General features: G+C 31.8%; 2 protein-coding genes across 2 annotated transcripts; both read left to right on the forward strand.

Moving 5' to 3' along the window:
- The first annotated feature begins 3,217 nt into the window (after positions 1-3,217).
- Positions 3,218-4,122, forward strand: LOC100931086 (olfactory receptor 5F1-like). The gene is given in 2 exon segments (XM_003774545.2): positions 3,218-4,018; positions 4,020-4,122. Coding segments are annotated over 2 exon segments (855 nt in total). The 3' UTR covers positions 4,074-4,122.
- A 7,506-nt stretch (positions 4,123-11,628) lies between these two features.
- LOC100931352 (olfactory receptor 5F1-like) lies at positions 11,629-12,572 on the forward strand. Its single transcript, XM_012553110.1, is given in 2 exon segments — positions 11,629-12,151; positions 12,154-12,572. Coding segments are annotated over 2 exon segments (942 nt in total).
- Positions 12,573-26,863: the final 14,291 nt, after the last annotated feature.

A 26,863-nucleotide genomic window follows, 5' to 3' on the forward strand; every position in this document is an offset into this window, starting at 1 on the left:
ATACCTCTTACCATAATAGTTTTCTATGGTCAAGGTGATTTTTTTTCTTTGCTTTTTGGTCACCCATTTTGTAACTTTTTAAAGTTGAGGTCTACTTCAAGCTTATGTGGGACACTCTCCCAAGCTTCTTGTGCTGGCTTATAGGTGGAGCCACTTTCTTTGAGATCCAGGGCTTCAGGTGCTGCCAGTTTGCAGTTTAATACACTGGAAAAGGCTTGACTAGTTAGATTCTATTATTACCTTGTCTCCAAGGTTAGCAAATTATTTTTTGTGCTGGGACTGGAGACTATACTGTTGGCCTGCAATGCTATTGTATTGTTCAGTGAGGACTGAGGAATTTCCATTTGTACTGTGGTTAAGAGCCTCCCAATAGCTTTGTGTTCACCATGCCTGAGCTGTGTTGTGTTCTCCTTCTATCCTATGAGATAGATCTTTCCTGAAGAACTTCTAGGTTATCTTGAGCTAGAAAACTTTTTCACTCTATTTTGTTGCATATTTTGTCACTGCAAAATTTGTTTAGAGGCTTAGTTTAAGGTTAGTTCCAAGGGAAACAAGGGAACACTCAGGAAACTTCCTGGATTCTGTCTGCCACCTTGGCTTTACTCTGTTAGTTCTAAGTGATATTTTAGAAAGCATTTCATATCTATGACCATAAGTTTTGATACCTCCACGATGAGAAGATGTAATTTTTGTGATAATAATTTTGTGATAATAATTAAGATGTTACCTCCACGATGAGAAGATGTAATTTTTGTGATAATAATTTTGTGATAATAATTAAGATGTTACAAGCTGATAAGAAAAAATTTGCCCATCACAGTCTCTTAAATGTCTACCCAATTCTCTTAGTTATTTCCCCAGAATACAACTGGAACAAATCTATCCCTTCAATTTTTAAAAATACTCCTTCTCACTCCCTACTCTGTTTATGGGTTAAACATTCTCAACCCATTTTCATAAGTCATAGTTTCAAATCCCTTTATCCTCTTAATTATTTTCTTTGAATGCTTGCAGCTAGTGATTGTCTTTCTTTAAAAGTTCACCTAGAATTATCACAAAACTCAAATATATGTTGGCTAAAGAAAAAAAAAATAGTGTACAACTCTAAACATTTTGGTCCCGGTGATACTGATTCTATTATTTCAGTATGAAATTGTTTATTGATTTATATTTAACTTAAAATCCGCAAAGTACTCTATATAAATTTCTCCTTCCTCTTCCATTTTTTTTCAATTTCAATTATTTACTTGCAATTTTCCTCAAAAAATCTTTATATTGGACCCAACTAAAGTTTATTTTATTATTTTAAAAATATTCAAAGTTGATTTCTCTTTTGACTGTGATCTTATTATCTATGTCTCTATGTTCTGCTGCTGTGTTAATGATATATTTCATCATTTTATCCTTAATTTTTCCAACTCATTGATAAAATAATTAAGTAGCCACAAATCAAGCAATCACGGGAAAGAGTTTATGATCTCCTCTGTTATCTGTTCACATTTACGTATTAAAACATCTTCTTGTAAAATGATTCCCCAGAGATAGATTTCCAAAGAATTTTCTGAATGCAGTTTGATTGAAGATGGAAGAAAAAACAAATCTAGATTCTCTCCCAGAAGAATTAATAGCACTGGGAATTAATTTCCTATAATGAGAAAAGAGAATACATATGTAAAGAGGCTAACTGAAGAGAAGACTAAGACTCCATGAAGATGTGCAATTGATCAAACTCTCTGTCTTGATGGAAAAAAAAAAAAAAAAAAACTATGGAAGTTATTTTAATTTTTCAAAGATAGTATTTGCATTATGAGGTGCTGTTATTTTGGTATGTATTTTCTTATATATTTTGAATTTAGTTTTAAACACTTGAAATAGCACATTTTCTGGCAACAGGTAGGACTTATTTTAAAAATAAATTAAATGATTTATATTTCCCAGAGCACCTTCTCACAAATATTGAAGAATAATCCCTTTCATTTTAAGTGCCAGTGAATGAAGCTTTGAGAGAACAAATGGGTTGCTTACAGTCACCAAGTCCATAATGGTCAGATTTGTATATCAAATCCAATCCTTCCTCCTAATTCAAATTAATTCAACATTTATTAATAACATTTGGTTTTTTTATGCCTCCCAGTTACATGCTTCCATAAAAAGAAAGTACTATAGGCTGGGTAGCAGCAGCACCAGATTACAATAATCAGACAAGTGTTTTTATGTCTTATGTATGACTTACAGGGTCAGTTAGTGCCTTTCATGTAAAGTTATTGTGGTTCAGGAATGCCATGTCTGATGTTTCATAAACCCATTTGAGGTTTTGCTTTGTTTTATTGTTTTTTGCAGAGATACTAGTTTGTCGAATTTTTTTCTAGCTTGTTTTACAGATGTGGAAATTGAAACAAACAGGTTGATGTTACTTGCCTAGTTTTACAAAGATAGTTAAGCGTAAGAGTCCAAATCTGAACTCATAGTGTTGAGTCTTTCCTATTCCAAGCACTGTACTTTATTAATTGTATCACTTAACTGCCTCTGTCATATAGTAAGTACTCAATAAGTGTTATCCACCTCCACTCCTGAGTGTTTTAAAGAATTATAGAAATATTATTTTTCTTGAAAACTTTTTTAGTTAAGATAGACTAGATAGATGCCTCTAAATTTTAGCAAGTAGATTTTGGGATAATAGGGTTTGAGTTGGACTGTGTCTTTAAAAATATCCAATTGAACTTCCCAGAAAAAAAATAAAAGAGTTGAAACTGAGGTTTTGATTTATCTTAGAGTACACAGGTTATATGAAGATTTAAAACCACACCCTCTTGAGCCTAATTTAAGTGATTTTTCTATTGGAACAAATTTTTCATTGTTCTGAAGATTGGGTTTTTTTGGCCATATTTCTCTGTTTTGTTTTGTTTTTGCAAATATATGTTTCTGTTGTAGATTTGTTTTTAAGTAGTTGCCTTTAAATTGCTAGTAACAAGCATAAGGTACTATATTTAGCTTATGCTTAATGTAAAGAAAAGAAAAGCCCAATATTAATAAATGCATATTAATTGAGTTATTGAGATTGGGGGAGGGGAGACAAAACACTTATAATTTATGCTACCAGCTTCTTACAATTTATTCAGATTTACTCTTCAGTTAAATGATCCCTTCTTCCACTTACCATATTACTTTTTTAATCCTAGGATTTTCCAATTTGGGACTGTGCTGATAATTGGAATAAATGTCTGGGGAAAACTTTACCACAGTGACTGAATTCATCTTGCTAGGGTTAACAGACTCACCTGAACTTCAAATTATGCTTTTTATTTTATTTTTTGTTATTTACACTCTCACAATGATGGGAAATTCAGGAATGATTACTCTGATCATAATTGATTCACAACTCCACACACCTATGTATTTTTTTCTAACTAACTTGTCCTTGACTGATATTTTTTATTCTTCAACTATCACTCCAAAGATGTTAGTTGATTTACTATCTGTAAGGAAAGTCATCTCTTTTGCTGGATGCTTTCTGCAGATGTATGTCTTTATTGCTTTAGCAACCACTGAGTGTATTCTCTTTGGATTGATGGCTTATGATCGCTATGTGGCCATCTGTAATCCACTGCTTTACCCAGTTATCATGTCAAGAACAGTCTGTCTGAAGATGGCCATGGGGGCCTTCACAGCTGGATTCCTGAACTCAATTATTCATACCAGTTACATAAGTAGTTTAACTTACTGTGGCTCCAATGTCATTCATCACTTTTTCTGTGACAGTTCCCCAATCCTCAAACTCTCTTGCTCTGGCACTCAATTGAATGAAACTATAATTTTCATTTGTGCTGGGATAAACATGTTAGGAACATTTCTAATCATCATTACCTCTTATATCTATATCCTCTTTTCTATTTTGCGTTTGCATTCAGTTGAAGGGAGGCGCAAAGCTTTTTCAACCTGTGCTTCTCATATTACAGCCATTGTTATTTTTTATGGAACTATGATTGTTACTTATTTGTGTCCAAGTTCAAGTTACTCCCCAACTCAAGGAAAAGTTATATCTGTTTTCTACACAGTGGTTATCCCAATGTTGAATCCTTTAATTTATAGCCTGAGAAACGAAGAAGTGAAAAGGGCCTTTAAAAATGTCATTATTAGGAAAAGAATACCAACATTCATATGATTATTTTTATTAGGATAAATAAATAAATAAATCATATAGCTTTTTCAAAAAATCTTTACTTTACTAAAATTAACTGAAATAGTCAGAGAAGTTTTGTTTATTTATCTTTTTGTTTCTTCCTAATAGTAGTGAAAACCAATAGATACACAAATTAATAAAAAAAATAATAATTAATCCAAAATAAATTAAAAAATGAATGTTTGGGATGGGAACTGGTACTTTAAATATCAGGAGAAATGTAACATAATATCCCTGAAACTGTTCAAAGTTGTTGGAGAATTCTTAGAATCATGTATTTCATTTGTTTGTATATTCTAGACAATTCAAATATGGAATTCAAGGGTTTTGTTTTTTTTTGCTTTGTTCATTTCTATGCTTGAAGTATTAGACCAGGTCAGCAATTCGATTTTTCACAACAATATCACCCAGTGTTTTATATATCAACTTTAATACAGAACAAAAAGATAAAGAAAAAAATTCCAGTAGTTGGTTCCATAGAAATAACTATCTATCTATCTATTTCTTTATTTATTTTTATTATACATTTTATTGACAGAACATATGCATGGGTAATTTTTACAACATTATCTCTTGCACTCACTTCTGTTCTGCCTTTTCCTTTCTCTCCCTCCACTCCTTCCCCCAGATGGTAGGCAGTCTTATACATATTAAATATGTTATAGTATATCCTAAATACAACGTGTGGGCAGAACCATACAGTTCTCTTGTTGCACAAGAAGAATTGGATTCAGAAGATAAAAATAACCTGGGAAGAAAAACAAAAATGCAAGTAGTCCACATTCATTTCCCAGTGTTCCTTCTCTGGCTGTAGTTGACTCTGTCCATCATTGATCAGTTGGAACTGAATTAGATCCTCTCTTTGTCAAAGATATCCACTTCCATCAGAATACATCCTCATACAGTATTGTTGTTTAATTATATAATGATTTCCTGGTTCTGCTCATTTCACTCAGCATCAGTTCATGTAAGTCTCTCCAAGCCTCTCTATATTCATCCTGCTGGTCATTTCTTACAGAACAATAATATTCCATAACATTCATATACCACAATTTATCCAACCCTTCTCCAACTAATGGGCATCCATTCATTTTCTTAGCCACTACAAAAACGGCTGCCACAAACATTTTGGCACATAGAGGTCCCTTTCACCTTTTTTAGTATCTCTTTGGGATATAAACCCAGTAAAAAGGATCAAAGGGTATGCACAGTTTGATAACTTTTGGGGTTTGATTCCAGATTGTTTTCCAGAATGGTTGGATTTGTTCACAACTCCACCAACTCCAACAACTCCATCAGTGTCCCAGTTTTCTCACATCCCATCCAACATTCATCATTATTTTTTCCTGTCAGCATAACCAATCTGACAGGTCTGTAGTGGTATCTCAGAGTTGTCTTAATTTGCATTTATCTGATGAATAGTGATTTGGAACACCCTTTAATATTAGTAGATAACTATCTATTTAAACTAATTGACATGTTGAAAGTGAATTCCTCCAAATATATTGTATTCAATATGACAAAGATAAATTCCTTTTCTAGTATCCAAAACCCATCCCTATTATAAACTTCCTTATTTTTTGTCAATTTTTGTCTCATATATACATATATATAAATATACACATATATAGAATACCTACATTGATATACACAAGTTTGTATACAAGTGTGGTTATGTGTTGTCTTTCTCATTAGAATATAAGCACCTTCTGATTTCTAACTAGGTTTTGATATTAAAATATATAAATTCCCAGAGATTCCCACATCAAAGTATTTTATAAATAAATGTTGATATAAAAAATTCAACATGATGAGTAGCAGAATGAGTTAACAAGATTTGAAAAATCTTAAAATTTATTAAGAAATATTTTTTTAATTTCTCAAATGGCATTAAAGCAAAGATGAAAATCAATCTAATAACCCCAGAAGCAAAGTTTCCTAATTTTCATCATTAATCTTTATAAACTTGATCATAACTTTGTTCCAGTAATTTGGCAATGAATAACATATGTTATTTGATAGCATCTGCTATCAAAAACAAAGAATCAACTGTTAAATATTCAATATAAATATAGGAAATAAAGAAAAACAGCAATAGCAACAATGAATATTCAATGTACAAAAATAGTAGAATGGAAAAATAATTTGTATCCTAATTGTGCATTAATGTAAAATGATACTTTGAACAAATTATGCATAATAAATGTGAAAAATCAAAAGCAATTTGACTTGTCCATTATGAACTAATAAAAACAGGAGTATTAAAGAATTTTGTACACACTTATTTATTGTTATCTGAGATAAATATATATTAGAATATTTGAATAAAGATGCCTGATGGATTTCTCATGGAAACAAAGAAAAAATATTCTATGAAACCAAAAATAATTATTTTATTAAACTTGTTTTTATTTTATATAATGTCAATTTTAAATTTGACATGGTATTTCCAATTCTCCCATGCTTGTTTGTTCTTTTCTGTTTTTTCTCCCCTTATCTTCTGTTTAATTTTATAAATGCCTTGATATGTTCCGTTTTTTCCCTTTATTTGGTCCTTTGTTCCATTTTTAGTATTCACTGTGTTTATTCTCTGTTCCTCTCAGTTATCTTCACATAAATTTGAATTGTGATTAATGGAAATCTAGTGAGAGTAGTAGAAAAATAATAATGAAAGCTGATTCCTACCTTTCAGGGAAGTTGTGAATTTTTATGATAAACTATTTTGTACATCACCAGATAAGGGTTCTTCACCATATTTCTTTCTTTTTTTTATTATTTTTCATCATCACAAAATTAATCTGAATCTGTAGGCTAGACAAAAAGCTATTATTATGTAAATACTGAAGCTATCAATAAAATGTAAAAAAAAATCAAATAAAATAAGTAGATTGGTTGTACATTTTTCATTGGATGCATTATTTTGGGAGAAGACATCAGTTTTTCTGAAGCTTAATGGGACAAGGCACCATTTTTGGAAATAATGAAGAGCGTAACAATAGTTTGCAAGTCTCTAAAAATATTGAGAAAGAGCGGTAAGGTGAGTGAAGAAGAAAGAAAGCGGTAGAGTGGGATCTATTATATCACAAGAAGAGGTGCAAAATATTTATAACAGTAGAGGGGAAGATGTGAGGTTGGGCAATGAGCATCATTTGAAATTTACTCTTATCAATATTGACTCATGGAGGAAATAATAAATCAATTGAATATAGGAATCTATCTTACCTGACAGAAGAAAGGAGGAAGAGAGATTAAGTAAAGAGAGAGGTGGGGACCATTAAAAGGAATGGCATATATGACAATCAAATTACTGCCAAGAAATTACTTTATAGAACTAGAAAACTTATAATTAAATTAATCTGGAAGAAGAAAAAATCAAGAATTTCAAGGGAATGAATGAAAAAAAATGCAAATGAAGGTGGCTTAGATATACCAGATTTAAAATTATATTATAAAGCAGCAATCATCAAGATCATTTTGTACTGGTTAAGAAACAGAGTAGTTGATAAGTGGAATAGGTTAGTTTCACAAGACACAATTGTCATTGATTATAGTAATCTAGTGCTTGATAAACCAAAGGACTCCAGTATCTGGGATAAGTGAGATACTCACTATTTGATAAAAATTGCCAGGAAAATTGGAAAATGGTATGCTACAAAGTAGGCATTGAACAGCACTTAATACCTCATGCCAAGATAAGATCACAGTGGGTTTATGATTTAGACATAAAAGGTAACTATAAATAAATTAGGAGAACAAGGGATAGTCTACCTCTCAGATCTGTGGAAAATGAAGAAATTTATAGACAAAGAAAAACTGGAGAACATTATGAAATGAAAAATAGATTTTAATGGAAAAGTTTTTGTACAAACATATCCAATGCAGATGAAATTTAAAGGAAAGCAGAAAACTGGGGGCGGGGGGATTTATATCAAAGGGTTCTGATAAAAATCTAATTTCTAAATATAGAGAATTGACTCAAATTTATAAGAATGCAACCCATTCTCCCATTGATAAATGATTAAAAACTATGACAATTTTAAGATAAAGAAGTTTTAAGATGAAGAAAACTATTTTTAGTCTTATGAAAAACATGCTCTAAATCACTCTTGATTAGAGAAATGTACATTAAGACAATTCTGAGATACCACTACATGCCTGTCATGTTAACTAAGATGACGGGAAAAGATAATGACGAATGTTGGAGGGGATGTGGGGAAATTGGGACACTAATAGATTGTTGGTGAAGTTGTGAACTGATCCAACCACTTTAGAGAGCAATTTGGAACTATGCCCAAAGGGTTATCAAACTGTGCATACTCTTTGATCCGGTACTGTCTCTACTAGGCCTGTATCCTTATGAGATCATAAAAAAAGAGGAAAGGACTTACATATACAAAAATGTTTGTAGCAGTCCTTTTTGTAGTGACAAGGTACAGAAAACTAAGTGGATGCTCATTAGCTGGGGAATAGCTAAATAAGTTATGGTATATGAAGGTGATGGAATATTATTTTTTAATAAGAAAAAATCAATACAATGATTTCAGAAAGGCCTGGAGAGACTTACTTGAAATAATACTAAGTGAAGTGAGTAGAACCAAGAGAACATTGTATATAGCCATGAGACAATGTGATGATCAACTCTGATGAACTTACCAATTTAATGTAATGAGGTGATTCATAATAATTCCAATAGACTTGTGATAGAGATAGCTAATTACATACAGCAAGAGGACCATGGAGACTGATTATGTGCCACAACATTGTATTTTCATCTTTTTGTTGCCATTTGCTTGTATGTCTCTACCCTTATAAATTATCATCATTTCTTTATGTAATTAACAAAGCCCTGCAGCAAGAGATGGAGAGATTCCACATTAAATAATAATAAAATATATGAAATACTTAGGAGTCTACCTGCCAAACCAAACTCAGAAACCATATGAAACAATTACAAAATACTTTTCACACAAATAGAGTCCAATCTAAACAATTGGAAAAATATAATTTGGTTTGAATAAAAAAATACTAAGGAAGTAGAGCTAACAATACCAAATCACAAACTAGGCATAAATCATCAAAATGATCTATTGCTTTCTAAGAAATGGTGTGATACATCAGTGGAATAGACTTTATGCAATAAGACATACTAGTCAAAGACAAAAGTAACTTAGTGTTTGATAAACTACTTTTTAAATGATGTTTCCCCCCCCAATGAATAATCCATTCACTCTCTTTCATGAACAATTCCCCTTTCATTTTGACTAAATAAAAGCATCTTGGATATTGCCTCATTCTCTAACCAGATGTTAGCAAAGGATAATTTTATTTTTTATTGATGAATTAGAAAAAAATATTTCTCCATATATACAATATTTTGTTGGCATTGTCTTTGTGGGGAATAAAAGAAGTTGTCTTAGAACTACTCTTCTGAAACACAATTGCCCTATCCTTCCTATTGAATTATATTATTTGAGTTGCTAGAAGCAAGATTGTTAGCAAATGGTTATACTCTTCTATCAACTCGGGAATTTAAAAGAGAACATGGGAGAAATGGAAAAGGCTTCTCAGGCTTTAGGATAAAAAAGTGGAATAGTTTAAAGTGGAGACAGAAGGGTTATTTTTTTTAATTCTCAGCTCTATACTTGCTATCTGCATGGGCATGCACAAATGATTTAACTTCCTAAAACTCAGTTTCATCAACTGTAAAAGAATTTGAGTAGCCTGGCTGATCTTTTGGTCTCTAGACCAAGTCTATAAACTTACATCAGAAAATCTCAAAGAAACTGCCTGTTTTCAGAAATATCTTTCTCTTGGGAATGACTTATAACACATCAAGGGATGAGAAACTATTTTCTCTGCTGGTTTCTCCATTCCCTGATAACATCATTCTGGCAATATTATGGGGAGAAATCCTCCAATGGCAAACTTAATAAAATATATTTTAATTGACCCAAAGGGAAATCTTATGAACTCAGGCAGAATGTATTACAATTATCTGTTAGGCAGTGTAGTAACTGTGGTAAGCAAAAAAAGATATAAAGAGACATTTCAAAGGATTATATCATGGGAAATTAATGTGATTAAATATTTGTGTTCACTAACTGGAAAGCTCCAAATTCTGTGAAAGAATTCATAAAAAGGAGAAAATATAATTTAACTATTATGATAAATATCATAGATACTTTGACACAAGGAATGTAGAGTTTCTGTGAACAATAGTGTCCTAGGGGTTTAAAAGACAAGAAAACATTGTTCCATCAGTCAAACAAAGCCAGGATATGAGGAAATCCTTTCTATATTTGCTTGCCGAACTTTTGGTAAGTGAACCCTATGCTATGGATAATTTTTAGCTTAATTCTCAATATGGAATATAGGAGAGCATCCAGCATTCTTTAAAAGTGAGAAAAAATGCTTTCCTTCTTTCCACCAGTTTTACCCTTTGCTCTTCCATAGGAAATTTGGATAAATTATTTAAATTAAGATTAAACATTGAATGCTCTTTTTTCTTGTTTTATGTTCTGGCTTTCAAGTCACAAAAAAAAAAATTCCACTTTCAATAGGAAGCCTTTCCCCCATCTTTCATTTTATGTTTTCTCACAGTTAATTATTTCCTATTTATCTTGAATATAGCTTGCTTTTACTTATTTATTAGGTTCTCATATTCTCCTTTTGATTATGGGCTCTTTGTGAACAGGAACTGTCTTTTTTTTCTTTTTTGTTTGTTTGTTTATGTAATTGTTGTTTTGGGGGATATTTCCAGTATTTAGCATTGTTTCTGGAGCATAATAGAAGCTTAATAAATTCTTATCAAATGAATTGGTTTACAGGATCATGGTGATGACAAACATGAGGACTACAGGATGTAGACATTATTTACCTAAAATAATCTTAAAGAAATTGGAAAAGCAGATGATGGAATGTAGTTGCTTTCCTTTGAACTCTATCTTTTACCAAAGAAAGATGAAGTGGGAATCACATTTGTGGACAGGAAAAAAAGATTCATACTATATAAATATTTATAATTGATTTTATTTTCACCAATTAAAGTTCAGATTAATATGTGATTATATTTAGAGATTGGGCAGACCTGAGACAATTAAGTTTAGATCCTTTTTTGACATTGTAAAAAGAGAGGGTAAAATGATCAAATGACTTATGAAAAGTGACACATAAAGTACGAAAGCAGTTCTGTTACCAAATTAACTGCTCATTCAAGTACATCACACTATCTTGTGATTTTTGCTAAAGTCAGGAGTTAGACACCAGTCCATTTTTAGGCCACTTCTTTGTTTAGTAGCTCCATTTAATATTGTATTTTTCCTTTCTTCAGGAAATTAGAGTTCTCCTTCCAAATGCTACTTATTTCTACAAATCATTCTTCAGGGAATCTGAAATACCATTATATTCTGAAGAAACTTGATTTTAAAAAGTATAAATATATTAAATAAATGAATGGGAAAAACCACACCACCGTGACTGAGTTCATCCTCCTGGGCTTAACAGACTCTAGTGAACTTCAGATTATTCTCTTTGTGTTATTTTTGGTAATTTATACTCTCACTGCTGTGGGTAATATTGGAATGATTGTACTTATCATTCTAAACTCTCGACTGCACACTCCCATGTATTTCTTCCTGAGTAACTTGTCATTTACTGATGTATGTTATTCATCCACCATTGCTCCAAAGATGCTGACAGATTTAATGTCTAAGAGGAAAACCATCTCTTTTGCTGGCTGCTTTCTACAAATGTATGTCTTCATTGCCTTGGCCACTACAGAGAGCATACTCTTTGGATTAATGGCCTATGATCATTATGTAGCTATTTGTAACCCATTACTCTACACTGTTACCATGTCCAGGACTGTCTGTCTAAAGATGGTTGAAGGGGCCTATACAGCAGGATTACTTAATTCTATGATCAACACAAGTTATTTAAGTAGCTTATCATTTTGTGGTTCCAATGTTATTCATCTTTTTTTTGTGATAGTCCCCCACTCTTTAAAATTTCTTGCTCTGACACACACATGAATGAAAGTATTTTTTCTATGTGTGCTGGAATAAATATGGTAGGTACAGTGCTGATCATCTTCACTTCCTACATCTATATTCTTGTCTCTATCATGCGCATGCATTCCAGGGAAGGAAGGCACAAAGCCTTCTCAACTTGTGCCTCTCATCTTACAGCCATCATATTATTTTATTCAACCGCCATCTTCACTTATCTGAGACCTAGCTCTAGCTATTCGTTGAATCAAGATATAGTGGCTTCTGTGTTCTACACAATGGTGATCCCTATGTTGAACCCCCTGATCTATAGCCTGAGAAACAAGGAGGTAAAGAAGGCCTTGAAGAATGTAATTATGAGAAAAAGGATTCCTGCTTTCATTTGACTTCATTTTTGCCTAGTGAAACATATGTAGGTTTCATTATGAAGTGCTCTATAAAATATTTTAATAGATTAAATATTATAGTTTGGTTAGGATAGTATATAACACTCACATAATTCAATTATTACCCTTGCAATATATTCTATTTTTCTTCATGATTGGATGCTGGCCCCAGAAAGTTCTGCTGTTTGAAAAAAAAAGTATACAGATGTTAATTGGTCCTACAATAAGCCATCTACCAAACACTATGCATTATGATGAAATTCTTCTTAATGAATAGTAGAATTGAAATTTAAGTAAATTTTACATTATTCTTCAACATCTCTATTTTTTGGTACTCATTTTACTTAGTTTCCCAACTGATGTTCCTAGGGATATCATTTGAGTCTATTTTCATCACTTCAAGGGAAATTAAATTTAATTTGGTAAAATGATTAACAAACAATTTTTAGGAATACATTTCTTCCTTTATAATTTTCTCATAAATTTGTAGAATTTCAGACCTAATAAGGGTCTCTGAAGTAGATATGGGTAAATTACATTTTAGTCACTGATTTATGTGATCTACCTCACAATTGAAGGCATTATTGACATATATATATATATATATACACACACATTATATATGTCCTTTAGAAACAATAAATGTTTCAACATATCCACAAATATTTAATGTATTCTGGATTAAACTAGACATTGGAATTAGAAAGACAAAAATTGCATAAGGAATTTTCACAAGGATCTCATATTCTGTCATAAGAATACATATGCATATGTGATATGTTTGTAAATATGAAATTCAAATTTAGTAAATTAAGGTGAAGAGGAGATGTGGAAATTAGGAAAGAATTTATGAAGTTAGTGACACTTGTACTGTACTTTTAAGGAATTATAAATTTCAGAATTAGTTAGTGAGGAAAAAAATTCATTCTTGGCAGACATTAAAGATGGTCCATAATAAGAAATGGAATTGGAAATGAAATTATTCACAAAGGACAATTTGTCTGAAGCATAGAAGAGTGTAAATTGGCTTGTAAAAATATGGTAAGCCTGCAATTTGAAGAACAGATTTACTTATTCTTCTTGTTAATTAAAGAAAAATAGGAATAACAATTTTATAACTTTATGAGTGATATATTTAGTAACAGACAGACAAGTTATGGAGTACCTAGTTAGCACAGTAGATTGAGCACCATTCCTGGAATCAACATGAGTTAAAATGTGGATTATGATATTTACTAGTTCTGCAATCCTGAAAAAGTTATTTATCCCTGTTTGTCTCAGTTTCTTCATCTATAAAATGAATAGATAAAAGAAATAGGAAGCTATTCCAATATCCCTGTAGTATATTTGACAATAAAATCTGAAATAAGGTCACAAAGAGACAGAAAGGACCAAAATAATTGAACAACAATAATACTTCAGATGGTTAGGATAAATAGAAAGCTATAACTATAGACTTTGAAATAAATGATTAGAAACTACAATGAGTAATATAGTAAAGAGAACTGTTGATATGAGCTGAGAGAAGGGTAGGGGTTATTATATATTTCTAATTAGTGCTGATATGTCATATAAAGGACTTCATATGTGTCAAAAAAAAATCAGGTTGGAGTTGTTCTTTGAATGGCAGGGTTAGAAATGAGACCAGTATGAATTTGGACATTTTATTTAGATGTCATGCTGCATTCAGTAAGGACAAAGTGACTATTTTAATAGAAGTTGCCATTAATATATATCTAAATGGAATGGGTTGGGGCCATTTTGTCTATGGGGTCAAAGAATACTGAGTGGATAGCAGTATAGGGATAGTTTTACATAAACTTAGATACTAAGGCAGATTTCACGTAAAGGCTTATGAGTTTTTGACTATTTTAGTAGAGAAACTCCTGATATAGGATGAAGAATTGTGTCTGTTCTCCTAGTGTATATACGGTGGCCCTGATATACCTGGAACTGTTTCTGCTCATAATTATCGTTCATCAGTATAGAAAAAAAAAGTGTGACTCTATCAAAAGTATCAGTATCAGTGCCATGACTCTGATATTCTTAGTGGTGTTTTACTTCACCATCAAAAACTTATTTTTGATGGTTGATTGGTCGATTGCTGTCCATGTACTTAAAGAAGTACAAAGTAACATCACTCAAGAATCAATTTCAGTGTGTCTGACTGTGGCAGATCAGATCAATATAAGCTTAAAATGCTTTACCACATTAGGCATAAAGGGTCCATAAGAACATTTAGGGTAGATTCTCTAAAGTTTCCCCTCTTGCAGATTGTTTGTGGTACTTTAATTATGTTTTGTTCATAAAGTTTAGCTTCTTTGATTAGGGCATGTCATGCTGGACATTCCTGTGCCATTCTTTCCCAAATCACGTAATCAATTCAAAAGTTCTTCAGAGAAATATTGAAAGTGTCCTTGCTGTCATTTCTTTTGACCACCATATGAAGAATGTCGTCTGTGAGTTCTCAACAAAATAGTCTTTTAGGCAAGTGTATGGTTTGACACTTAAACAATGTAGTCAGCCCATTAAAGTTGTTCTCTCTGCAGCAGAGTTGGAATGCTTTTCAAATTAATTTAATAAAGGATCCTGATATTTAGTATCTAAAACTGCCAGGTGATCTTTAGAACCTTCTTAAGAGAATTCAAATAAAAGCAGTTCAGTTTTTTTGGAATAAAGCTGGTACATCCAGATTTCACAAGCACACAAAAATGAGGTTGACACAAGCCTACAGTTTAGTAGTCAGTCTAATACCTCTTGTCTTTTATGTTTTACTTACGAGTCACTAAAATACTGAGCTAATTATGGCAATATGTCAACTTAATTTTCAATGTGCACATGACTGAAAATCACATTGCCAAGGTAAGTGTATAGTATTGAGAACTTCTTCATTTACTGTAAAAAAGAATTTTACATATATGTGGTAGAGCAACTATGTTTTCTTAGTGTTAATCGTTAGGCCAAAATTAGCACAAGCTGCAGAGAACTGATCCATACTTTGCTGCATCTCAGCTTTACAAGATGTATTGAATGCATAACCATGTATAAAAAAAAAAATCATGAATGAACTCTTCCTCCATTTTAGTCTTGGTTTGTAGCCTTTTCAGGTTAAATAATTTACCATCATTGCATTAGAAGACCTATTATAAAGATATAGCCCAACCTAGTTAATGGATCAAGCTCTTTTGGCCATAATTCTGTTTTAACTCTCTGACAATTCTCAATTCCTTCTCTAGAACATATTAAAGCTTGGTCTTTCTAAAGGGGAAAAGGAAAGGTTTAGGATTTTTTTTTATTCTTCCACATTTTTATTTTATTAATTTTGTTTCTGTTTCTGATTTAGTAATTCTTGTACTAGCGGTAAGAGAACTGAAACATGATGCTTGTAAAGGGGAGGAAAAGGGCTAGGATTCTTGACTTTTATTTGCTTTTATATTTTATGCATTTTTTCCCTTTTCCTTCCTGTTAGTGTTTTTCATGCCAAGAAATTAGGAAAAGCTGTGGTGGATGTGGTAGAAGATCCTTAGTCTCTTACCATGAAAGAATGTTATGTGATAGAACAGAATTGCCCCAGGGGAAAATGTGGCCTAACTTTCCATGAAATTATTACCTTCTCCACCATATCCTACATAGGGCATCCCCAGGATAAAGCTACCTCTGTTCTTGACTTCTGCAATATCATTTCTAGATTGTTTAGGGATATAAAAGACTATAGCTATGACTCTCAGAATTAATTAATGCTTAAGATCAAAAGTCATCAAACAGTGATGATATACTAGATGGAGGAGGTCTAGCAAGGGATATCCAGAGAAGCTAAATGTCACTAAACTCTTGGTAAATATTCTTCTTGTGTTATGACACATTAAACCTCATTTCTTAAATATCCAACAAAATGTGAATGCTTCATTCCATTTCTATAATGAGCCTGAAAAAAACAGGCTCCAGTGTTAGAGACATGCTTACAACATTTGTGTTTCGCTTTCATACATCTAAATGTCTTTGTTGTTGTCACTCACAGCTAGCAATCTCAAATTCCTGTGATACCTCTTTCCACTCGCATATTATGTCAGTTGTGTCTATGTCAGAGAAAAGTAAATTTGGTCCATCTTTAATTCACAACTCTTAAGAATTAAGAGCTATCCTTCCCTCTCACAGACAGTCTGCAAGCACTGTTTAGCTACAGAGATAAAATATAAAATAATATTTTGAGAGGAAAAACAACAAAAGAAAACATGTATATGTAGGTGTATATATCCACATATATACATACATGTACACACATATAACATACATGTGATTTATCATATGTAATGTTTATTACAATATGACAAAAATAATTTATAGATCCAGTAGATAGAAAAGTGTTAAAGGGAAAGTTTATATCACCATGCTTAATAATAACAAACTTCATTTGAAGGACCAAACATTTTAAAATATTCAGAAAAAACCACAGAAAGATATTCAGAATGACATAGATAGAGTATTCCTAGATCTAGAAGGAGGTCTAGAAGAAGCTATATGGCACAGTGAATAAATTCTGGGTGTGGACTATGAAGGCCTGAATTTATATTTAGTCTCAAAAACTTAATTACTGTGTGTATGACCTTAGATAAACTATTTAAATTCTATTTGCCTTGGTTTCTTCATTGATAAATTTGAATAGCAATATCACCTATCTCAAAGCTTTTAAAATTGGGGATCATGTGCTGAGTGAAATGAGCAGGACCAGGAGATCATTATATACTTCAACAACAATACTATATGATGACCAGTTATGATGGACCTGGCCATCCTCAACAATGAGATCAACCAAATCATTTCCAATGGAGCAGTAATGAACTGAACCAGCTATGCCCAGAGAAAGAACTCTGGGAGAAGACTAAAAACCATTACATTGAATTCCCAATTCCTATATTTATGCCCACCTGCATTTTTGATTTCCTTCACAAGCTAATTGTACAATATTTCAGAGTCTGATTCTTTTTGTACAGCAAAATAACAGTTTGGCCATGTATACTTATTGTGTATCTAATTTATATTTTAATGTATTTAACATCTACTGGTCATCCTGACATCTGGGGGAGGGGGTGGGAGGTAAGAGGTGAAAAATTGGAACAAGAGGTTTGGCAATTGTTAATTCTGTAAAGTTACCCATACATATAACCTGAAAATAAAAGGCTATTAAATAAAAAAAGTTATTAAAAAAAACTTGAATAGTTATAAAATTAAAAAAAAATTGGGAATCATGGGATCACATAACCATCTTTGATCTTGCTTACCTATATGTCTTCAATATTAAACACATTTTAATATCTGTAAAAAAATAAATGTTCTTTATGAAATGAATAAAATAACTTACTCAAGTACTTACATGAATTATTTGATTTAAAAAATATTAACATTTTATTAAATGCAATTGATAAAAAGAAAAAAAAAGAACAGTTTTTGGTCTTAGGAAGCCAAATTCTTATCAAGGAGATGACACATGAAAGGCAAATGGAAAAGTCACCTATTCATCATGAAACAGTAGTATTTCAAATAGTGTATTTCTTCTTTAATGATATTTCCATGGACAAAATCACATTTTTTTGATATCAGATCTTTGATAGTGTCAAAATTTTAGTGACAAGAACTTTCTTTTCTCAATCTTTAATTAGATATGTTTCCTATAGCTGCAATAAAAGGTTGACTTGCTGCATTTTTGGCTTCAGATGGTTAAAGATCCTGTGAAGTACAATCGGTTTTATTGTCTTGGTTTTTCTGTAAAGATCCAGAAACATTGACTATAGAGCCTGGGAAATGTTATAGTGACAATGGTAAATGGGGAAAACAACAGGAGAAATGAGAAACATTCAGCTTGGAAGAACAGTTACAAGAGAAGTGATGCTAATAGCTGATAAAATCTTTAGATAGGAAAGAACCTGGTTTCACCTGTAGTCATTATTTGGCTTTAATAAATCGACTATTGAATGCTAACAAAGATTCCATGAAATTTGCAGCAATCTAGTGAAAATAAGGAGAAAATTTAGTGAAGATATCTCTTCAATTTGAAGGAAGGCAAACCTATGACTGTTTCTTTTCATGTGGTGGTTTGGATTGGAAAGCAAACCCACAATAGTTCCTACCTAACTTATTCTAACATTTACAGTAGAATGGCCAAAAGGGAAATAAGATTTGAAACAAAAAAACAAAGTGAATAATGCATTTCTTGCATTTAGTATCATAAATGTGATAGTGTCTTTGGGAACAGTTTCTACAAAGTATATGTACTAAAATGTTGCAGAGGACTTTTTAAATATTCTCATGTAACTTCTGATAGATTCTTTATTAGAACTTGAGACTTTTTGTTTGAAAAGTTCTATATATGACATCTTTATGTAAGAATGGATGTTCACTGATCAACACTGATAAGATGGGAAAATATTTCTTCTTTTTTCATTACCCAAGGTTAATTAAATTGGAATTTTTATGGAACTAGAACAACTGTGTAGTATATTCAATCATTTGTAGAGTAATCCATTTTAATCCTTTAGAATGTGAAACTTGAGTAATGGAGTTCATATTAACAACAGAAAATCTTAGGTTAAATTTTCATTCTAGAGAAAGAGTGGTAGTGCCTGGATATAGAAAACAATCTTTACCTCCTGTTTCAAAAGCTTGTCTCAATAGATATAAAGACAGATTTTTTTCACTTCTGATAAGACCAATTAGCACTGATTTTTCCTTCCTATTAAGTATCATTAAAATGTCCACATAATTATTGAAAGGTGGTTCAATGAACCACCTGATAGTATTGATATTTTCTTTCTCTGGAGCACCTTAACCTTAAAGAAAATTGAACATTATGTTTGGTATCCTATTATCAATAATTCTTATACCCTTATAATTAATATACAATAGTTTCTAGTTGCTAAATTGTTGGAGAAATTCCTTATATTATACTTCTAAACAGGATCCTACTCTTTTAAAATAATCATCTGAATCACAACCCTGAGAGAGGAAAGGAGGAACTCATGAGCAGAGTTCCAGTTAGGTTAAAAACTCTACAAATAGTTATGGCCAACAGCATTCATCCCTAGCTATGAGGTCAAGCAGTAAAACCTATACTTAAATTAACTAAGCCTCACTCTTGGACGTAACAGATTTCACGAGAAACTACTTTCCATTCTCAGACTACAATGTGACTTAGGGGTAATTGTTATAAGACAAGAAATCATCTCAAGTTTAGTATAAGACCCAGTGGTTGTCTGTGTCTTTGTCTTTAACCATTCCATGCAGAAAAAAAAAAGGACTATTTATAAAATCATATTGGTAAAAGACGTCCTGTTGGCTGTATGTTTTGAATTTATCTGATGTTCAAATTATATTTAGCCTAATAGCCAGAAATTGAAATAGCTTTGAATTTGAATAAATATTCCAATTCTCCAAAGCTTATGTCATGGAAAATTTAAAAACAATAATTAAATTCTTACTAAGAATGATGTAGTTTTATGAATTTACTACATTGAAAGGGTTATGATATTTACATTCTAATAGTCAAATTTTATTTTCAGAATAATATTGTAGACAAGAAGTTCCTGTAATATTAGTTTTATGAATATTATTTAATATGCAAACCAACTAAAAATTTGCTTTTACTTTCTCTTTTAAATAAACCAGTCATCATAAATGTTTGTGTTTGTGTGTGTGTATTGTACTGATGACTTTGCTATTTTAATCCATATTATTCCTTCTATTATGTTTTCTGAAATAAAGTAATGCCAGAGAAACTGAGACAACATAGAGATTAGAGAATGTTTAATATTTTATTTGAAAGGGAGAGATTGTTCTGGGAGAATGTTGTACAGCAGCCAATGAGAGGTTCCCCTGAAATATATATATATACACACATGGCTCTAAGCTACCAGGGTAGACAGAGGCAGGGGCAGAATCAGAACACTGAGAGTGGGAATTTCCAAGAAGGGGACCATCAATCCAGTTCTGACAGGTTGGGGGTAGGATCATAAATTCTTACTAATTGGGAGTAAAGGAGACAGTCAAACTTAGAAGTTAGGAGCCAGGAAGTCTGAACTCCCCCTTATCATGAGTTCACATATTTACAATTTATAATTTTAGAGTAACTTGCCTTATGTTATATCAGTCCTAATGATGATTGGGGGGGAATGCAACCAAGGGGATTATGACAGAACAATTCAAGGAACTGAGACAAGCAATTCAGGGAAACTGAGGCAGGACAATTAGGAAAACTGAGTCAGGATAATAAAAGGGAACTGTGGCACAACAGTAAGAGATGGAAAAAAAACAAAAACATAAGGGAGAGAATTTTTCTTTTTAAGTTGAACTCGTCATTTTTACCTCATGCACTCTGTTGGAAATATTGAATTGACTACTCATAGACTTACAAGCTTATTGATGAATGAAATCAAAAAAATGTATTTAATTCAAACCTTTAAATTCAAAAATGACAAAATTGAACCCAATAGAAACTATTTGCCTTGCCCAAAGTCATAGATGGTTAGTGATCAAACAAAGATTAGAAATAAAACTCTCATTCTCCAAATCCAAGACTTTTGGCACTGTGCTACACACATTATTGTTCATACTGAGATAACATAATATAGACATATACATACAATATAAGCAATACAATCATAAACATATATTTGACAGTTTGTATTTAAACATATGAGAAAATTGCCAATAATTTTTCTCTATTAAAACTACCTCTTCACTGTCAAATGAGCATTTGTAAAATTAACTTAATTGTTTCTTATACCCCTTTCCTAATCAAGTATGAGTTCATTCTGTTTTATTGCCCTTTTCTCTTTCCATTTGCCTAAACCAGAGAATCTTGGACACTGCCCATTTCCTAACAAAATATTGCCAAATGGACATTTTGTTAAGTTGGAGAAATGATTAGTTAGAGAAACATCTCATTTGGTAAAATGATGCATTAGAGGACTTTATCATTTGTCCTATTTTTATAGGACATCTTTATTCAAATTCAATTTTTTTTAAACTTTTCCAAAGGAATAGAAAATTTAGACACTAAAGGTAATAATGTATCACTCCATGGGAAGCTCAAAGGATAATATATTGCCTAATATACAATACATATTTATATAGTGAATAGATACTTTTATATAGTGATTACATAAAGACTATCTCATAATACATAACAGTATTCCTTTAAATACTGTAAATTAGAATTTAGCAAAGCCTAGTCTATGTAATTTTCTAGAAGAAAAGAACAATGGATCAACTAGAAGTTCCTTACTAGAATGTCATTTCTTTCCCTTAAAGAGAAAGTGTTATTTCATAGAAATTTATGTATGAAAAATGTCAAGGGTCACTATCTCTAAATAAAAATTTCTTTTAATTTTAACAGGAATACATGCACCTCTAGATACAAATACACATATGTATACTTACATACATATTTGTCTTTTCTTGAAGATTTCATTGAGGTATAATCATTAATTTCAATATGATCAATTTGGAGATATCTTTGTCAGATTTATTTTCAAATCAATTCTCTTCAAAAGTTGTATTCATTGCTTTTAATTCTCCCAGGCAAAATTAAGAACAATATAAAAGGATTTTGCAAACATAAATTCTCCACTTAATTGAAAAGAACAATTCAATTCAGCCATCCCTTCTCTAAAGTAATCATCATATGTTTTGCAGGTATAAGATATTATTATCCTGAGGCCCTCACCATCCCTAAAAGTTGGGTTAAATTTATATTTTGGTGACCAAAGACAATGTATTGGGATACACTGTATTCTGTCTTTTATTATGAATGAACGGGGAGAGGGGAGTGTTCTATTTTGTAACCTCAACAAGAAAGTAGCATTTTTTATATTTTAACATCTTGTGCTAAAAAGCACAAGAACAATTATTTCATTGCTTTAATGAAAAAATATTACCTATGTAAATAGAATCAAATCAAATAACTTGACATGATGAATTATTTTCTTTATTTATTGCAATATATTGCAATGTACCTAAAATACTTTCTGCCTATTAATGTCTTACCTATTCCTACATATTCTATTCACATGTTCAGGGATGGGTGGGAGTGGAAATAAATGATTTTCATGGATGCTATATTCAGTGTAAATAATATGCCACAACAATAGATTAAAACCTAGAAGATATTTTGGTGGCTATCTAGTAAACCGCCCTCCACTTTACAGAAAAGGAAACACATTGTCAATGTATCATTCAATAAATATTTATGAAGTGACTCTTAAGTAACTTATTTAATTTTGCCCAAGAGACAAGTGATGGATAGAATAAGGAAGCATATATTCAGACTCTCAATTCCGAAATCATTCTTCTTCACCAAACTACTCTCATTTTATTCTGCCCAGAATGACTTTATTTTTTTTTAAATCGTACTAAAGGCAGCTAGGTAGCACAGTGGATAGAGGATCAGCCCTAAAGTCAGGAAGACCAGAGTTAAAATCTGACCTCATACACTTAACATTTCCTAGCTGTGTGACCCTGGACAAGTCACATAACCCCAGTTGCCTCAAGGAAAAAAAAAATCATTCTCTGTGCCTTCCCCCTCTAATCTGTCACTATTTACATTCATACACCACCCCTTCTCCTCATACTATCACATTTGCACAGTCTCAATCTGAAAATTGAGCATAAAGGGCAAACTAGATTCAGAGAAATAATGGTGGTTGCTGTTATATCTAACTCTTCATGACCCCGTAGACCACAATATGTCCTCTCCTTCTCTTCTCTACTATCTCCTAAAGTCTGGTCAAGTTCATGTTATTGCTTTCATGCCATTATCTATTAAACATTATTTGATCTTCCAGTAAATAACCTGAATTAATTTAAGTATTGGCTGATTTGATCTCCTTGCTGTACAAAATACTTTCAAAGTCTTCACCAGAATCATAATTCAAAATTCTTTTTTATTAATTCTTATTATTATTATCATATTAATTCTTAAGCACTCAACTTTCCTTATATTCCAGCTCTCATAACAACACTTTGCTAATGGAAAATTGGCAGCTGAATTGTATAGACCTTTATTGGAAATGTAATATCTCTGTTTTTAGAATGTTATCCAGATTTGCCAAAACTCTGCTTCCAAGGAGCAAATGCCTTTTAATTTCATTACTGCAGTCACAATCTTCAATGACATTTGAGGCCAAGAATATAAAATCTGACAATGGTACTATGTTCCAATTAATTGAAATAAGAGGGACAATTTTAAAAATTTCAACATAATTGGCACACATATTGTAAGGGAACTGCTCTATTAAAGATACTTTCTTAGGCACTGAAAATGAAAAGAAGGTCAGGAAGCAGTTCTGACTTCAAAGAGCTTTCATTTCATTGGATGATACAAATTAATAGATAGAAAATTTGGAAATAATCCTAAATTCAGATGGAGAGAGAAAAGGAGATAAGAAGGAAAGAATGGGAATAGTTCAATGTCAATTTAGTTAGAACACAAAAAGAATGAAATATGATGTGGTATGAAGATATGAGTGGACAACAGAGTTTATAGTTTTCAATACTTGGATATGTACTTTTCTTTTTTTTCCCCAGAAATGTAGTGTGATCTCATTACACTAAAGGAAAAAAAAAAAAAGTTTAATCACTAGTCTATCAATCACTACCTGTGTAACCTTGTTAAAGTCCCTTGACTACAACTCAATTTTCTCCACTGTAAAAGTAGTGCATTGGACTAAACAACCTCTATAGTTGCTTTTACTTAACAAATAAAATCTAATCTTTAATAATCATATTATATTGGTACACCGTAAAGAGCAGATCAGAGTTGCATCATATCCAAGACCATTCTGCTAATGATGTGTAACCAGTAAGCAGAACAATAAAACTAAAATGTTCCCAGTGGTTTTGTAAATCAGAATGATTCATTAATGGATGCTTGGAATCCTGGGGTTAGAGTCTGAACACCTGGCTTCTCATTAAGAAATGAAAAGTAACATGGGAGAGAAACTATCCCCATAGAGCAAAGTAGACAAGGAACCTTGTGTATTTAAATATCATTAAGTACTTTCCAAGGATACTTTTAGACGGAAGCTGGTCGATGTAGTTTTTATTTGTTTGTTTTTAAGAGCATGTATTTTAATATTTAAAGGAGAGTATTTTTCTTCATCTGACTTTTGCTTTCATAGGTATATGGAGCTCTTAAAGAGGTAATGTTTTAGTGAAATCACATTGACAATTATCGTACCACCTACAATATGAGAGAGCTTTTATGTTCCTGTAGTTTAAGAGCCTTGCCCTTAATCACATACCTAAAACATAGCTAAAATATGACTTGAACTTAATGCTTTCTGATTGCAAGGCTGGCCCTCTAGCCACTATCCCATGCTGACTGTCTCTTCAAATATAAATGCATAGATAGATAGATAGATATATGTATATATATATGTATGTATATATGCACATATGTGCGTTTATATTTGCAGACATACACAAAATATGTAATGTGTATGCAAAAAAGGAGAGTTCTACAGACTTTAATTATATTGGCTTAAGAATGTCCCTTTACCAACACAAGTCAGAACCTTTCTTGTAATTGTGAAAGTTGTCTCAGATCTTGAGGGGTTAGGTCAACTTTCCAGGATAACACAGACGACAATAAACTTCAGAGGCAGGAACTGTAACCAAATATTCTTGACTTCTAGATCAGTTCTCTTCAAAATTTTATGCTTGCTCATGAACTTATTATGATTCTAAGTGTATTAATCAAAGCTAGAAGTAAATGAACTCTGTATTCCATTATTGCAGGGAGAAAATGTATTATTTCGCACTTATCTGATTTCAGGAGTGAGTTTTTGTTTTTGCTTTTGTCTACTTCTGTGATAATATCCTTTAAGCTTTAGAAGAATTATAACTTCTATGATTCTATATAGGGAGCAAGATATGGTTAAGTCAATGGCATTGTTTACATAATACCAGAAGAGGAGTCTAGTGAGACTGCAATGCAGATATCTAACATATATGGATTTTCTTCAGATTACAATCATGAAGACAACAAACAATATGGAGGACAGGAGAGCAGTTTACAAAGTGTATGTTTCATTTTTAAAGCAAGAAATTGTGATAATCAAATTAATGTGAGTAATACATTGTTACCGATAATTGCCAATCCTAATGAGTCATATGTAAAAAGAACGACTGTTATTTAAATTATTTACTGACTAATGAAAATATATACTTTGAAAAGCACACAAAAGCATAAAGAACTCTGTGTTTATTATAAAAATCATCAGTTTTCTCATTTCTAAAATGAGCAGATAAAAGAAATAGTAAATTTCTTTAGTATCTTTGCAAAAACCAAAAACAAACGTTAACAATAGCTAAAAAAAATACATGCACAACAAATTAGATATAATTGAAGCTACTCAACAATTATGTACTATTCAATAATAAAATTAACTTTTGGGTAACTACCCTATTTTATATATAAAGGAGAAAAAATTGTTTCTCAAAACTCTAATCTTGAGAATTTGGACCAACTCAAATAAGCAAAATATTTTTTTTTTTAAAAAAGGACTATGATTCCTTAATTCTCTCAGTGAGGATTTTTGTTTTCTTATTTTTGTTTGTGATGCTTTAACCATTCTACATATAAAGTCAATATCTGATATAGGGTTAGGTGGCAGTGCATGTAAAGATTGTCTTTGATCTTCTCTGCCCACTAAGTAGGTTTGAATGCTGTGACTTAATTTACTAAATGCTTCTTTGGAAATGGCTCTTGGTGATTCAATCAGTCATAAAGAGAAGAAGTATTTAGCTTTAATGGCAGTCATTGGCAAGAAGCAGTAAATTAGATTTTGGGTTTTTATCTCAGCATCATACCTTATAAATAATTTATCTAATTAATTAATTTATTCACTTTACTGATGAGACAATTGAGCTTCCTTAAGTTTAAATGAATTACTGAATGTCATTTAACTATTGGAGAACAGAGTCAGATATCAAACAGAAATCCTTTAGGTCCAAAGATATACATTGTTCTTGTGACTACACTGGACCTTATGTGACCACTCTAACTCCTTAGAATGAAGAAGTCAGGGTATTTCTTTCTTCCTTATTTCCTTCCTTCCTTCCTTCTTTCTTCCCTCCCTCCCTCCCTTCCTTCCTTCCTCCCTTTCTCTCTTCTTTCCTCCCTACCTTCCTCCTTTCTTCCTCTCTTCCTCCCTCCCTTCCTCCCTCCTTTCTTCCCTTCCTTTCTTTCTTCCTTTTTCCTTCCCTTCCTCCCTCCCTTGCTTTCATATTCTAGAATA

Source organism: Sarcophilus harrisii, chromosome 6, assembly GCF_902635505.1.
Source record: "Sarcophilus harrisii chromosome 6, mSarHar1.11, whole genome shotgun sequence".
NCBI classification, from domain to species: domain Eukaryota; kingdom Metazoa; phylum Chordata; class Mammalia; order Dasyuromorphia; family Dasyuridae; genus Sarcophilus; species Sarcophilus harrisii.